General features: G+C 33.9%; 1 protein-coding gene across 5 annotated transcripts in view; it reads left to right on the top strand.

Moving 5' to 3' along the window:
• The window catches only part of CDON (cell adhesion associated, oncogene regulated), a 105,966-nt gene that overhangs the window by 51,578 nt on the left and 40,034 nt on the right, over positions 1–14,354 (top strand). For 4 of the 5 annotated variants that reach the window (XM_031960928.1, XM_003764393.4, XM_031960929.1 and 1 more), the window contains exons 2-8: positions 2,905–3,039; positions 4,443–4,715; positions 6,237–6,383; positions 6,685–6,828; positions 7,594–7,881; positions 9,496–9,765; positions 12,184–12,537. In XM_031960928.1, coding sequence (XP_031816788.1) covers positions 2,964–3,039; positions 4,443–4,715; positions 6,237–6,383; positions 6,685–6,828; positions 7,594–7,881; positions 9,496–9,765; positions 12,184–12,537 — 1,552 coding nt within the window. In that variant the 5' untranslated portion in view covers positions 2,905–2,963. The remainder of the gene's footprint in view (positions 1–2,904; positions 3,040–4,442; positions 4,716–6,236; positions 6,384–6,684; positions 6,829–7,593; positions 7,882–9,495; positions 9,766–12,183; positions 12,538–14,354) is intronic. The other variant, XM_031960932.1, reaches the window with a different exon arrangement.

The following is a 14,354-nucleotide window of genomic DNA, read 5'->3' on the forward strand; positions in this document are numbered from 1 at the left end:
CTGAAAAGGGAGGGTTATTACTAAAAGAGGGAGAGTAGGACTGAAGAAGTACCTGTGAGGAAGACAAAGTTTGGGATTCAGAGTGTAAAGGATAGTTAGTCAAGACTCTTACCCAAATAGAAGTTCTGGGAAGAACTCACTAGTGGAAGAAAGTGCCTATTGAGGTAGTGATCGAAGGAGGCAGCTGAGGCTTGTTGGAGAAGAAATTAGCATTGCCTCCTCATCAGTGAAAGTACCCTAGAGGAGGTGTAACTTGTCAACTTTTCTTATGTTTGCTGATGACTCATTAATCATAGCACTTTCAACCAAAGTATAATAAGAAAAATGACACTTGATCAATGTTTCTTAGGTTGGGACTATTTTCCCCCTTAAATCTGGAATACATATGTTGTAATATTATAGAGAGAATTCTTGTTTAGGTATGAGTTTGTTTTAGGTCTCTTTTAATTCTCAGATTCTGTGAATCTGATTCTTATGAAATCTAAGTGATTAAATAACAAGCTTCTTGTTAGAATAATGTAAGATTCTTGAGAGCAGGACCTGTTCTCATTTTTGTCTTTCTACTGTTCTCTCCATTTCTTTCCCCTCTCTAGTGCCTAGTGTAATTCATATCATCTAGTAGGTATTTAATAAATGCTTTTTTGAATTGAATGTTCAAGTTGTTCCAAAAGGAAGGTTGCATTGGTTTAGTTCTAATGAGATAATATTTGTTAGATAATATTTTCTGGTTCCTTTCCCCTTCTTTTTGCTTACCTCCAACATATTTTATTTGAATTATGTTTGTTTTCTGCACACACTTCATATTGTCATCAACTTAACTAATTTTTTGATAATTATAATGATTAAAATATGTATTTGATTACAAGATATTGACCTCTCATAGAATGATCCACCAAATTGCTTTTCTAGTAGAGTGGGTGGATTTACACTGATTTACCCCTGCACTCATCTAATTCACTTTTGCGAGCAATAATAAGTATTTATGCTTAAGATTGTACATTTAGAGCTGAAAAAACACCCTAGAGGATATCTGGTCCAACCTACTAATTTTACAAATGAGGAAACTCATGAGGTCCAGGAAAGTTAAGTAACCTGTCTGGGGATACAAACGTCAGAGGCAGAATTTGAACTTGAGTATCCTGACTCCAAATTCAACATGCTTTTTGATTATCTCCTAAGGAATGTCATCTGTGGTTGTGCAATTCAGGAAAGTTAATTGACTTATGTAGTAATGACCACGATCTTGATTTCATTGGCTTTTGTCAGGCTGAGCTAACTATTCATGGACAGGTTCTATGAAGTTAGCAAGTATTTAGTAAGTGCTTACTTTAGGTTGCCCAATAAGTTACAAGTAGACACAAGAATCTTAGAATTTGAATGAGAGGAAAGGTTGTGATCTTTTACCATTGTATGGAGTAAGTATTTGTCCTTACTTAAGTTTGAAATATCAAACTTGCTATACGTTGACATTCCTTTTATTCTGTTCTCCAAAACCAAACAGCAATATCTATATAAAGTCATCTTAACATTTGAAACAAAGAACTTATAAAGAATAGGTTAAAAATAGTTTGGTAAAAGTATTCCTATAGGCTGTTATCTAGATAGTAATAATGAATTCTGCCTTGGTTTTAAAGGACAGCTGCAGTGGAATTCAGTAGCTCATGTAACTAAGGTTAAAGTTCTGTATTTCATTGCTTTTTATAAATAAATAGTGAGCAAAGATTTGGCAAAAGGAAGAAAAGGATTTCCATTCCACCCCCACTCCCCCAACCCTTTGAGGGAAGTATCTCCTGTTAACAAGTTATTTGAATGTTTACTTTTGCCCTGAAACCTTACTAGTGATGTGGCAGTACTAGCCCTTGAATTGAGTGAGAATTCAAATAAACGAAGAAATTTTTGCACAGCTGGCCCCTTCTGCCAAATGAATGTTACCAAAAATATTCTTATTGCTTATTAAAAAGGTCATTTGGAGAATTTCTAAAAAGGCTTGTTAGAGACCTAATATTTTGAGCTAAATATGAACCCACAATATCACTTTCCTAGTCTTATGTGAAGCTTTTTAAATGTAAATGAAAGTATTGTTTTGGTGAGGATTTATAATGTTTGTTACTTCTAGAAAATGTTTTAGTGAATTCTTTCTTCTATCTTCTTCATTCTACTGAATTGCCCAAGTAATATCATTTGGGGATTATATCAAATATAATGAAGGACAAACAACAAAAACAATAAAAGTATATCAAGTATATAACTCATTGTACAAACTAGGGCAGATATTCATACCCATTGATAAATCTTGAACAACTCTAAAATGCCATTAAAGAAACTGTGATTTAAAGTATTCTGCAGCAAACACATTCTTCTTCCAACCCAGCTATGTTGAATGCATACTGTTAATCACAAAGGAAATGGGCCAGATGAGAATGGGTAGAAAAATCACTGCCGAAACCCCTTAGATGCTTTATTAATGTGGGTCAGTGGAAATACTATGTTACAAAAGAACAGCATTATATTTGTTGTCATTAAGGTATCAAGGATTTAATCTCATAATCTGGAATTTTGAATATACTTAATTTATTCGCCAGTCCATTTCTCCATCATCTAACTGTGCAATTTATGGCTAATTTGGGTGATAGTGAAAGTTTAATTGCTTCTTTAAGATCACTAATATGTCAGGATAAATTACTTAGGCACAAAATGGAATGTTAACGATATGAAGAATTAGTAGAACTTTTGAAATGCTTAATTTAGTCACCATAAATTAGTTTTTATTGTAGGAGAATCTGCCTCATTAAAACCCCTGAGTGTGATTCTCCATAGAGTTACAAAAAAGATTGGGATTTAGAACCTTCTACTTATAGCTAAAGATGATTAAAGATTTTTCTTTTTCTCCTTCATTTGTTTCAGTGTGCCAAGAACTGTTTTATTCTGGAAATCTGTTCTATCAGCTCCTGTATTCTGGCGCTATGAATCCAGATCTTGGATCATTACAGATACTGTTATATGTTCCTTTTATGATCATGTGTTCTTCTGTAAAATCAGGTAAGTCTTTTAGAAATGGTATTAGGTTTTCCTTCCTCCCTCCCCCTCTCCTCCTTTCTTTTCTCCTTCCCTTCTTCTGGCCACATAAGGTATTATACACTTACCTCCAGATCTCTTAAAAGTATTTTTATTATCTTTTTCATTTCTGAATCCTCCCAAGATATCTTGGGGTTTGCTGGCTAGATTTCTTTCTTAAGGAGCAGACTTTAAACCAAAACCAATCTGATTTTAATTGGCCTCCAATAGGTCCTTGGCCAAGCCCCATTTGGTCATTATTTGGTCTTGATTGACTCAGATTGAATGTAAATAGCAATCATTTCTGCTTTGGCCAGACTCTAAGAATCTTCCTCTCCGAGATTCATGTAGTTATTTTGATTTTTTTTTGGACTAGGCTAAAGAGGAGATTCTTTGCCTCACTTGGCACACAGTTTTAATCACTGAATAGGTATGGCCTCAGTCAAGCTGAGACTCGTTGAAGACCTTAGCTTAGAAAGGCCAAGGTCTCCGGCAGCTAGGTGGTGCCATGGATAGAGCACCAGCCCTGAAGTCGGGAAGACCTGAGTTCAAATCTGGTCTCAGATACTTAACACTTCCTGGCTGTGTGATCCTGGGCAAATCACTTAACCCCAGTGGCCTCAGCAACAGCAACAAAAAAGGACAAGGGGTTCTCTTTGCATCAAAGGCTCTCTCCAGTTTTAATCTATATCTTGCCATTGAGCCCAAATGGTTCTGGATGAGAAAGTGAGGCAGGTGACCTTGCACAGCCTCCCTCACTTAAATCCATTTCACTTGCATGTCATGGCATCAACATCCTGAGCCATAGTTGTCTTCTAGAAGGAAGGACAAATAACAACAATTGTGCTATTAATAAACATTGAGAAAACAATGATTAAAAAGTTACCATGTATTCAGTAATGCTTTTAAATGTATTGTTTTATAAATCACGAAGCTTCTTTATACATTTGAGAAATAGTAATAGTCAAAATTCTCAAATTGGTACTCTTTGCTTCTAAAAAAAAAGGGGAGTTATAAAGATGTTATCAAGAACAATCAAATTAAACAAATAACAGACAGTTCTGCCTATTGATATGAAAGAAATAAAATATAAGTTCCTTAAGGGCAGAAACTATTGTATTTTTCTATATATAGGCAAATCGTTTAGCTCTTCTGTTTTAGTTTTCTCCTGGGTAAAAGGGGAATAATAATAACACCTATCTCACAGAGTTTCTGTGAGGATCTTGGAAACCTTAAAGTGCTACTTAATTGGTTGATTTCTAGATATTTCCATTATCTACAGAATCCCTTGCCTAGTAGGCATTAAATAAATCTTTAAAATGTTTAGTGAATGAAATAAAGTGTAATACCCTTAATGCCTTTTCCATTTTGGGGGGGTTTCTTTACAGACTTAGTACCTCGTTTTATTTCTGAGCCACATTCTGTTGTCCAGAAACTTGGTGAACCTGTAACACTACAATGTTCTGCTCAACCTGTGACTGTTCACATATCATGGTTGCTTAATGGAAAAAAAATCGACAGAAATTTGGAGCAGATTGAGGTTCATCAAGGAACTTTAAACATCCTTTCTCTCAATCCATTTCTTTCTGGTCAGTACCAATGCATTGCTAATAACAGCATTGGTGCAATTGTGAGTAAGCCTGCAACAGTGTCCATTGGAGGTAAGTTTGATATTTCAACTTTTGATATATTTATAGTATATCTCGAAAATAGACCAAGAGGCCTATTAAATCAGTGTTACGCATTATAGGTTAAGTCCTGTCAAACGTAAAACAGTAAGCAGAGCCCAGTGTTATAGGGTTTTTTTGAAAAGCCAATTGAATGTGAGTATATTTCTTATTGAATTTCTGGGATTAGTATTTTGAAACTTTAAAATTCAATTTTAGAAGTTTATTGTTTTGATCCTGAATTCTGTTATTTCACAATACTCATCTTTTTTAAACATCTCATTGCTTTGTTCACATAAACCTCTTATGCCCTGGTTACTGAGTTGATTTGAATTCAATAAAAAAAAAAATTGGCTAGAGAAACAAGAAGAAAGGAATGCTTACTATGAACATGGTAGAAAATCTGGAGCAAGAGTTTTTTTTTTTTTAGCTTGAACCATCTTCCTTTCACATAGTGGTAGCTGCTAGTACTCCAGTAAACAGAGAGAGAGAGTTGAATATCCTAGACCAGTGATGTCAAACTCATAAAGAAATGGCACCCAATAAATTTTATGTAGGGCCACACATTAACTTAATTGTAAAATGCAAAGTGTTGCTTATGTTTTGTATTTTTATTTATTTTGTTAAATGTTTCCTAGTTATATTTTAATTTAGTTTTAGCCTTGCATTTGACACTTGCCCTTGAGTAACTATAAGCTGTTAGAAGCTTTTAGAATATGAAAAGATAGAAAAGAGTACTTTGCACAAAGGTGAGGGAACAAGGTTCAGCTATTTTAAGACTTTCTTCCCTTCCTCCCTTCCTTTTTGCATTTGGGGTTAGGTGACTAGCCCAGGGTCACACAGCTAGTGATTGTCTGAGGCTGGATTTGAACTTGGGTCTTCTTGACTCCAGGGCAAAGCTCTATCCACTGTACCACTTAGCTACCCCAAGACTTGCTTTCCTATGGAAGAGTTGAAAGGCATTGTGACCTATAGCTCTGATATTCAGATGACTCAAGCATTGCACTAAGAATTAGTCCTCCCCTTGATATTGTAATGAGAAATGCTGTGGGTTGGATAAAGTATAGGATGAGTGAAGTTTAGTTAAAAATTGTATTGAAGGGATAGAGGTGATGAAGAAGAACATTCCAGGCAAAGGAATGTAGCCAATTCAAAGGTACTGAGTCAGGAGATGGAATGTTGTATTTAAGAAACAGTAAAAATGGAGTCAACCACTGTATCACAGAGTATATGGAAGAGATTCAATTGTTAGAAAATTCAGGATAGAAATGGGTCAGATTTTGAAGGGCTTTAAATGCTATATAGAGAAGTAAGAAGACAGACATTTGTTATTGCTTATTTGTCCCTATGTAATTTTTGCCTCTAACTTTTGGGGAATAAAATCATGCTACTGTCAAGATTAGAATTAGCAGAAAACTAAGATTAGATGACAAATGTAATTTTTAGAATTTGTATCTTCCACAAAAATAGTAGCAAAGCATCCTTCATCTTTTTAAATTGGTTTTTACTTTCAAGGTCTTAGTGATTTTGGTGCAACAGCAAAACATGTTGTTATAGCAGAGGAACAAAGTGCTGGATTCATTGGCTGCAAGATACCAGAAAGTAATCCTTCAGCACAGGTGCGCTATAAGATCCGGGGGAAATGGCTGGAACATTCCACAGGTAAAATCTATTGCAAGAAGTCAATTAATAGAACTGAACATGTCCATGGTATTTGTATAGCTGAACATGTTTTTTGTTTTCTTAATGTATAATCGTCTATTATAACTCCATTATGGCTCCATTGTTACTGATTTTTCCCCTTTAATTGTTATTGTTATATCTAAGGGCATTTTCTTGATTTTTGTTCATGGCTTATATGCTGCCAATTTCCATATAAACCTATAACAATTGTCCATTAGGTGTGTAATTATGTCATGGGACAAAATAAAAAACCTGATTATATCCTTTTCCTTCCTTCCAGATAATTACCTAATTCTTCCATCAGGAAATCTTCAGATTTTGAATGTATCTTCAGAGGACAAAGGTTCATATAAATGTGCAGCTTATAATCCTGTCACACATGAATTAAAAGTTGAACCCACAGGCCACAAGCTCATTGTGAGCAGTAAGTACTTGATAGTCTTTGGTGATACCTAAAGAGTAGATCCTTTAGTAATTACTCTCACAAAAAGTTGGTAAATGAGTATCAATGTGAATATTATATTGCACATGGGTCAAATTTTTTTCTGCTTATTTAATATGGAGCAAATCCTTAAACATAAATGCCAGGTACTTGAAAAAGCTAAGGATGTTTCTAAGGCACCATCAAAGCATCTTTTTTTTTTCTTTTCCTCAAAAATTTACATTGAATTAACCATTACTCCTCATGAAGCACATTATGTGAATTGTATATGGAATTTTGTATTGTGAATTGTATATGGAATTCCAAAGTATGGAAGTATAGTAAAAATTCATGATACTTAAATATCTTTCCTCCTCTACTTTATAAATTAATTAATATCATGGATCCCGTACCTTAATGACTATAAAGTGTGGTTGCTAACCTATGGCTAAATACAGATGACTAAAAGATGGTAAGTGGATTGAGAAAAAAATAATATCCATACTTACAAATTGAGTGTTACATCTGGACTTCCTGAAATTCTGTAACTTCATCCAGCAGTAATGATTGATAATTACAGAAACAATTCATTTTAGTCTTCTATTTCACATAAATGTTAGCTACAACAAAGCTTTTTAGACAGGAAAGCAAAGAAGAATAAATGAGATGGTGGAAATGTTCAAAACATTGCTGAGAATATCAAAGAGGACATTATGTTGGAAAAGAGAACTTTTCAAATTATTTTTCCTTTTTGTTTACCTCTTCTAGGCTCTTCATCAAAATATGTTCAAATTATTCACCCAACTTTTTCCCAGTCACTGGCAGCGATTTCTCATAATCCTGTAACTCTGGAATGTGTGGTGAGTGGGGTGCCTGCTTCCCAAGTGCAGTGGCTAAAGGATGGCCATGGTTCTCTTCTGGGAAGTAACTGGAGAAAGTTGTATTCCAACCTTGTCACTGATAGCATATCTCCAACTGATGCTGGAAACTATTCTTGTGTGGTGGGAAACAAGTCTGGAGAGCTCGCACGTGTGACTTACACAGTTAATGTGCTTGGTAAGATATTGTGTATATATATTTAAGTCACACTTAAATGAGATATTTTTCTGATTTTGTTCTTGTCTAACACTAGTTTCTGTAGATATGAGGTTAACTTATCCATTAAAAAATACAGTAGGAATATGCATAATCTATATAAAATTGCTTGCTTTCTCAATTTGGGGATTAGAAGGGAAGGAGGGAGAGATTTTGGAACTCAAAAAATTTTTAAAAATGAATGTTAAAAATTGTTTTTACGCATAATTGGGGGAAAAAATAAAATATTAACTTAGAAGAAAAATGTAGCAAGAGAATTTAAGAAATTTTACCTGAGAGAAAGAGTGGTGTGTAGTAGATGGGAATGGGAAGAGGGCAGAATTTAAAGTTGAGACCCTTGGTTTGTATCACAATTCTTTTGTAGGACCTTGGATAAGTCAATTATTAGCTGTAAAATAAGGGAATTGAACTCTATGTTCAAGCTCAAATGGAAAGGGGTCATGTGGGCTGTTGATGTAGAAAATCACAAATTATCATTATCTGTGTTTTATTGTATTTTATTTATTTTGTTAAACATTGACCAATTACATTTTAATCTGATTTGGATATACTCATGAGTTTTGCAGACTGCTTGCAATTGTTCAACCCCAAATTCTATGATTCTGTGAATTTAGTAGTAGTGATGAAGACAAAAGATTATCACTCCCCCCTCAAAAAAGAAAAGAAAAAGAAAAGAAAATTGTAAAATATCTCTACACAGTACCTGTGAATTTCATCTTTCATAATGCATTTGTTTGTATCTCTAATTATACAGTAGCCTTGATCCTAGCCACATTTTTACATATACCCCTTCTTTCTCTCTAGCCATCCTGTGCTTTTGCCTTTATGGCCATTTTATAAAATGTCCCTAAAAAAAAAATTTCCCTTCTGCTTTTACTTTTCTGAAAACCCAGGAAAAAAAATGAAATAAAAAGGAACATTAAAATAAATGTATTTTTAAAAATTTCTCTGTGCTTATTTACTGTTAGGACATGCCTTGTAGAACAAGATTATATTGTCTATATCAATAAGAAATCATTTATAAAAGCTTTACAATAAATGGGATTGACTTTTTAATCTTATTATCCCATAAGTAATGATGTAATACTTATACTTAAAGCTAAAAATTTACTGCTTAGAACTTCTTTTGAACACATATATTACTTTTGTTTCAGCCCTTGTTTAATGTTAGATCCAGTGAAACTACCATTCTGATGGGAGAATGACAGAGTGAGCCAATAGCCTGAAACATAAATGCTTACAGGAATACAGGGTTGGAAGTTATTTTTATGGTTTTTGTTTTTTGGCTTTTTGGGTTTTTTTTTTTTTTTTGGTTTGGGAGACCTATTAAAAGAAGACTATAGTTTATTAGTAGCATATGACTTTGACCTCAACTTAATGAAGGGCTCTGTTAGAGACAAGTTATAATGCATTTAAAAATTTTTTGATGGCCACAGCAAATGAGAAAATGTGAATAAACAATGTTTTGTAGTCTTAGCAAGTTAGTGGTATATAGAACATTTCATGACTCACATGTGATAATTTAAAAAGTGCCTTTTTGAGGGCTGGTATCTAATTTGTGTATGTTATTTTCAGAACAAGCCTCAATTTCCAAAGGATTAAGGGACCAGACAGTTTCCTTAGGTGCCACAGTATATTTCACATGTACCATTCACGGGAACCCAACTCCCAGTCTTACCTGGCTTCATAATGCAGAGCCTATACACCCTTCCTTGCGGCACCTGATAGTAGAAAACACATTGAGAATCAGTGGCGTTGTCATGGAAGACTCAGGGTTATACCAATGTGTGGTGGATAATGGGATTGGATTTATGCAGTCTACTGGGAGACTTGAAATTGAAACAGGTAGGCTCCTAAGTCCTGCCATAATGAAGAAATTTTGCTTTGCAGATTCATTGTATTGTGAGAAAAGCAACCTTATCCAAACAAACCTGATTTCTTCTAGGTTGGTTCATTGTGCCAAATAGTGCAGATTGTTTTGGGGGAAAACTAGGCTACTATCATGGCTCATGTGACCACAAACTTGAATGCCTTTTCTGTACCTCAAATTATATGCTTTTATGTATTCATGGTAGTATGCAGAGAGCCATTCTCTCTTTGTAAATATATTACAGATTTGCAAAACCCAATTTAGTATTTGATTTAATGCTTTCCTTAGATTTTGTTAAAATTATATCAGTTGAGTTTTTTGATAACCTCTCTTCCTTCTTTGCAGAATTGGAAGAGGGGTATATGAGTCTGGAACATTACATATTTTGTCAAGACTAGGTTGACTTGTTGGTTAACATAGCTGATCTACTTTTTCTTCCCTTTGTTGTAAGAGATGGCTTTCTAGGTAGGGGAGGGAGAGGAAATTAGTCAGAAATGAAGGTAATGTAGGAATAAATGGTATTGATAAAAAAAAATTTACAGGTTATTGATAAATAACTCATAGGGTTGTTGCAAGATAACTTTAAAAATTAGATAAAAAATCTTGATATTTTTATTTTAAGGCTATCATATAGTGATACTCCCTCTACTTATACTGAGAACACTTTTATTTTGCTTGTTCACGAAATCTAACTTAATCTGTTTTTATCATTTTATATTCCTTTTGTCCTTTCAGTAGTAAGGGTATCTTTCTTAAGGTATCACTAAGTAAGTCTGAATATATTTCATTTCATCTTTGACCTCTTTTAAAAAAATTCTTTGATTTTTTGTAAAATTCCAGCTTTGTTTTGTTTCTGAATTTTATGACATATAGTATTTGGTAAAGCTTGATATATATATATATATATATATATATATATACACCCTAAAATCTGATATCTATAGATAAGATAGATATTAAAGCAGGCAATGATAAAATTTTAATAGGAAAATTTTTTTTTCTTCTAGTCACAAATCAGTGTCTTCTACATTTCCCAGTTTATATGCTGCCATGTATTCATGGCACTATGCAGTTGGATAGTTTGTTTCCCTTTGTAAATATGTTTACACATTTGCAGAACCCAATTTAGTTTTTAACTTAGTGCCTCAAATTAGGCTTTTTGATTACTTCCCTCCCTTAATAAAGGTCCTAAATATGAGATTTATCTATTTAATAGGTTAAAGAAATGTAATAAGGAATTCCATTTAAAGATATATATCCATATATGTGTGTGTGTATATATATATAATATATATTATTCTAAAACTCCTTTCTCATCTCTCTTTTACTAAAAGAAGCTAATAAAACAATAGGAGCATATCCTTTCCTTTTTGATTCTTCAGAGTTAACTTCTGATTAAGTTATGGGGTTAGAAACCTTATCAGAGAATGTCAGACTTAAAGAAGTTGTGATTCTTTTCTACTTTATGAAAAACTCATTCTAGGTATTTCAAATACATTTATATAGTTGAAATTATAGAGGATGTTTCATTGTGCAGGTTATTAGGGGGAGCTTGAAAGGGACAAGGCATGAGGAGAAAAATGTGAGGAAAAGATCATCAATGTTAATCAGTATTTCATTGTGGATTCACTCTGAAAAAGTCCTCATTGCCAGTTCAGAAGTTGAGGTAGAATTGGAGACCTGGGAATAAAAGAGAAATACTATAAAAGGATTTAGGAGGCAAAGTTACTTTGGAATTAAAAAAAAAAAGAAATCTTCAAATATTTTGTAGATTTGCATTCTTGTGTAAAACAAAATGGTCATGTGTTTTTGGATTTTTTTGTTTGTTTTTGTCTTAAACACATTTCAATCTGGTCAGTTCAACTCTTGTTGATAGTTTGACTAAATTTAGATTAAAAATATGATCATTTCTTGAGTAATCAGATTTGATTCTGTATTTCTCACAGATTATATAACATTTAATGTGTGAGATTTTTGTTGACAGAAGTACATGTTTTCATAGTCTATGTTTGCAGTAGTCAAATATGTGACTAGTATGCCTACCTGTTAAAAAGCTATCACTACATTGCTGTATCCATGTTTGTTCCTTCCTTCCCTTTCTCCCTCCCTCCTTTCCTCCCTCCCTCCCTCCCTCCCTCCCTCCCTCCCTTCTTTCCTTCCTTCCTTCCTTCCTTCCTTCCTTCCTTCCTTCCTTCCTTCCTTCCTTCCCTCCTTCCTTCCTCCCTCCCTCCCTCCCTCCCTCCCTCCCTCCCCTCCCCTTCTCTTTCTGTCTCTGTCTCTCTCTGTCTCTCTCATGGACATTTTACTTGTGTAGGAGATATAACTATTAGCATTATTTTTCTGTGGGTTTTGATAGTATTCTTAAATTCTGTATGTGGATTGTATTTTAATAGGCAGTGGATTCAAGCCAATTATAGTAACACCACCAACAAGCACAAAAGTGATAGGGGGTGACTTTGTCACTTTATCCTGCAATGCCACTGGGCTGCCAGTTCCTGTTATTCGTTGGTATGACAGCCGTGGTTTGATAACCAGCCATCCATCACAAGTACTTCGCTCTAAATCACGAAAATCACACTTAACAAAATCTGGAGATGTCACATTAGAGCCTGTTTACTTCATCATGTCTCGAGCTGGATCAAGTTCCCTATATATTCAGGCTGTAACCATGGCACATGCTGGGAAATATACCTGTGAAGCCACAAATGAACATGGTTCAGCATTGTCAGAGGCATTTCTTACGGTTGGTGAGTTGCCATGATATTTGTTTTTTATTTAATGCCTTTTAATTTTTTTTTGGGGGGGGGAGGAAGAAGATATTATGAGATAAGATTTATTATAAGTTATTTATTATAAGAATATATTATTATAAATTATAATATATAATTATATGTATAATATATTATATAATATAATAAATAATGTATTTATTGTAAGATATTTTGTGACATGAGGATTCCATCTTTTCAGACTAAAGTGGTATCTAGATTGGTATTGCTTAGTACTTGGACCAATAGGAAATAATTTGGCTTCTCTTTCTTTCTCTCTCTCTTCCCCCTCCCTCCTCTCTCCCCTCTCCTTTCTCCTCTCTCTCGTTGGGGTTAAGTGATTTCCCTAAGGTCACAGAGCTAGGAAGTATTAAGTGAGGCCACATTTGAACTCAGGTCCTTCTGACTTAAGAGCCACTGACTTAAGAGCCACTTAGCCATCTAGCAGCCCCTCAATCTCTATTTTTGACATACTAGCATACAGAAATCTGATTCACATTAAGCCCAAGAATAGGAATTGACTTCTTACCGGAATTTAATCTTTTGATTTCTAAGAAAGGTTGTATGGGGGAACTTTATATATTAAAATAAAAATGAAAATTATTAAGCTTTATGAAGCTTGAAGTAGATGGAAAGAAATATAAATCATTCTTAAGAATGTACTTTTTACCAGTAAATTCTTGACCAGATAAAAGTCTAGAGGGTTAACAGATTATTTCTAGAAGGAACATGGAGGTAAGGTCTACTCAAACAATTTCTGTGTAGGTGTTTTTCTTCCACCTGGCACAAAGGAAATCTTATTAAATGCTTGTTAATGTTGTTGATTATAGAAAATTATTACATCAAGAGGTTATTATTCTTCTTTTCTTTATGATTCTTTGGTGTGAGTCACTTGAGAATTCTCAATTCTCAATAAAGTATAAGTAAACAGATAAATAGAAAACCAAAGGACTTAATTAAAATTCAAAGTTACTCAATTAAGGTTTTGAACGCTGGTTTCCTTAAATCTATCACCGAATTTGTCAGATTGCATGGATAATACACTTAATTTAATTCTAGGTTTCAAAATAATGATCTGATTAAGAAGGTTTAACTTCCTTCCTTTAATTCTTTTGCTAATAACTAGCAGCAGGTAATATAATCTCAAATGTCAGGATCAAGATTATGTGAAGCTTTAATTATAGCTGTTAATAAAAACTTCAAGTTCAGTTCAGTAGAAGTTGCTAAGGACAGGGCCAAGAAAAAGTGCTATTTGGGATGTTACAGACATATAAAGAGACTATTTAGCTGCATAAAAAGAAAGTGAAGTTAGAACTGACATTCACAAGGTAAGAAATAATTTAATAATTAGTTGCAGGCAAATTATTCTCAAAGACTTATCAAAATGCTGACAAGATAAGTATTTAACTGGTAAACCCAAACCTGTGCAGAGCAATTCTTAAAATGTTCAGGGAGGTGAAAAATAGGTGTCAGGTCAAAGAGAAGGTTGGTAGTGATGATTCTGGGTGAGAATTGACTTGCCAAAAGCTTGAAAAAATAATGCCACAGTGTGGTAAAACTTGAAGGGACAAGTACAGGTGCTTGGACTCCCTTGCAAGTTCTGTCAAATGCCAACAGCAGAGTAACTTTTCTATGAAGCTACTTTTTAGGAGGAAACATGTTTTCTTTTCTACTTTAAAATCAGGTTTGTGGTAAGACAAGATTCTAGTAGAGAATTTTGAAAGAGAAGGATCGATAATATAAAGTCAACTCTATTTGAGAAAGAAAAATTATCACTTGAGATTTCTCCACCCAAG

Source organism: Sarcophilus harrisii, chromosome 3 (assembly GCF_902635505.1).
Source record: "Sarcophilus harrisii chromosome 3, mSarHar1.11, whole genome shotgun sequence".
Classification (NCBI taxonomy): Eukaryota; Metazoa; Chordata; class Mammalia; order Dasyuromorphia; family Dasyuridae; genus Sarcophilus; species Sarcophilus harrisii.